This window comes from Mizuhopecten yessoensis, unplaced genomic scaffold (assembly GCF_002113885.1).
Source record: "Mizuhopecten yessoensis strain PY_sf001 unplaced genomic scaffold, ASM211388v2 scaffold716359, whole genome shotgun sequence".
NCBI classification, from domain to species: Eukaryota; Metazoa; Mollusca; class Bivalvia; order Pectinida; family Pectinidae; genus Mizuhopecten; species Mizuhopecten yessoensis.
The window spans coordinates 292,008-294,416 of NW_018480077.1; the positions used below are offsets into that span (position 1 = coordinate 292,008).

Consider the following 2,409-nt stretch of genomic DNA (forward strand, 5'->3'; position numbering starts at 1 on the left):
AAGTAAAATTTCGTGGTTTGAAAACATTTTGGTTATACGTGTGTTCAGTCTGGTAAATGTATCACAGAAATCGTAGTAAATGTTTAGAAAAAAATAAGTTTAGACAATATATTACTTCTTATTTCTATTGATAATAAGTTTCGAAAAAAATCTAAAATAGTATGTGACTTTGCATACATTAGTCTGCTACCAATACTATCAAAACTAACTAACTAACTAACTAAACTAACTAACTTTAAATTGAGATAGTATGCCTAATTTGTTGTATAGAATTATGAACGAATGCAGCCTTTTCATTTATATACGCCAGAATGAGGTGAATTACGGAAGGGAAACTTTGGCCTGCTTGTTGTCTCCCTTTGTACAATATGACGTCATAGAATACTGACGTCATATATAGTTGCAGACAAGATGGCGACATGTCGAGGGTAAACAAATAGCGATCAGTGACCATGGAACACTGCTTGCTACGTTACAAGGCAGTGAGAGATGCATGCCAGGCAGAACTTTGCAAACAAACTAAATTTTTAAAAAAATGGCAAACAGTCAACGAAAGACAACTCAAGTAAGTAAATGATAGGCTTCTAGGTTAGAGCCGACACTCCAGGGTCAATAGACATCAGACCATTCTGTGTTGCCGGGAAAAAAATGTCTGTTTGAGTTAACTTTTTTTTACACTTGACTCGCTCCCTTCGGTGTATAGATAGTAGGGGTTGGGGATATGAAGAGGTCAGTTATATATTTTATAGTAGGAAATACATGTTGCAGATTCCCCTCCCCCTCCCACTCCCTCTTCCCTTTCCCTTTTCCACATCAGACATGACTTCTTCCCCTGCCCTATCCACCTGCCTTCATCAATGTGTACATCTTCAACAAATCATTATTGGTAGTTTAAAATAGGCCTACTTAGTTAGAAGTTACAGACTTATAGGTGAATGGAAGTGAAGACGCCAATTTCAGGAATCATTTGCGACATTTCGTTCAAGCCAGGAATAAGATACTTGGACGTTATTTTCAGTTACGAAGCAGTCAGCCAGTCACTCTAAATAATTCAATATCTATAGTTGCTATTCATTGTACGAGTATGACATGACTAAGTCTACAGGCTAAAATAGTTTCATTTATTCCATTAGTCTTTTTTAGTAAATTCTATAACAGATAATAAAACAACCCTAAATACACTGTACACTAACCATAAATTCCCAACTCAAACGCCAGAAGGGAAATAACTCTTACAAGAGTACAAAATTACACAGGTCCCTACATATATTACAAATAGAAGATAATTTACCTTTTCTTCAACTAAGTAGTTTTAAGATTTCTCCAGATGTATAATAGACATACCTAAGTATGGCTCACAGCCTTGTCCGTACACATATATAGATCTACGTCGCACCCGTGCATGACGCAAGTATATCCAAACCTTAACATAAAAGCATGACTTACACGCACGTACATATTGCTTAAAGTAGATAATGTTATGAAATAATTTATAAAATACAATCATCATTACGAGTTTCTTTAATTTTAAAACTACTATATATAGTCTAGCTACTGACAAGTTCATATGTAACGAGATCGTTTTATCTCTCGTTGTAAATCAGCTCTTTGCTAATCAATCATAAAAATATTGTAACACAAAATCCATATCCAATACTTATTCCATGCATTACTTTTTAGCTCACCTGGTCCGAAGGACCATGGTGAGCTTATGCCATACCTCAGCATCCGTCCGTCGTCCGTCCGTTGGTCAACTTTTCCTTTTAAACGCTACTAGTCCTTAACGGCCAAGTAGATTTTGACTATTGGTCTGGAGCATCCTTAGGCAAAGGGGACTCAACTTTGTATACACGGTAGGTGTGGCCCCATGGGGGCAGAGAGGCGGGCCAATAAGGGGAAATAGAGGTAAACATTTAAAATCCTTCTTCTAAATGTACCATAGGGATTTACGGATTTCATCAGAGAGGCGGGCCCAATAAAGGATATATATAGGTATAACTTTAATATCCCCTTTCTTCTGTTGGGATGAAGGTATTTTGACCAAATTTAAACAGTAGCATCCTATGGGGAAGGGAAATCAATTTTGTATAAATGGTGGGTCTGATCCCCCTGGGGCCTGAAATGTGGAGCAAATAGGGGTAATGTAGCGAATTCTTTTAAATTCTTCCTCTTCTGTAGGAATATGACAAGATTTTGTCCATATTTAGTATAAAGCATCCTTTGGTGAAGGGGACTTCATTTTGTATAAACGGTGGGTCTGACCCCCTGGGGGCAGAGGGGTCGGGCCCAATAGGGGAAACATAGCAAATTCTTCAAAATCTTTCTTCTGCTGTAAGAATGACACGATTTTGTCCAAGTTTGGAATGAACGGATGGGTCTGCCCCCCCCCCCCCCCCCCTTTGGGGGGGG

General features: G+C 38.1%; 1 protein-coding gene across 1 annotated transcript in view; it reads left to right on the top strand.

Annotated features, from left to right (window-relative positions):
* Positions 1-357: 357 nt before the first annotated feature.
* Positions 358-2,409, top strand: part of LOC110443729 — a 12,088-nt gene continuing 10,036 nt past the window's right edge. Inside the window, exon 1 of the mRNA XM_021488107.1 lies at positions 358-565. Within this exon, the coding sequence (XP_021343782.1) occupies positions 453-565 (113 nt within the window). The 5' untranslated portion in view covers positions 358-452. The remainder of the gene's footprint in view (positions 566-2,409) is intronic.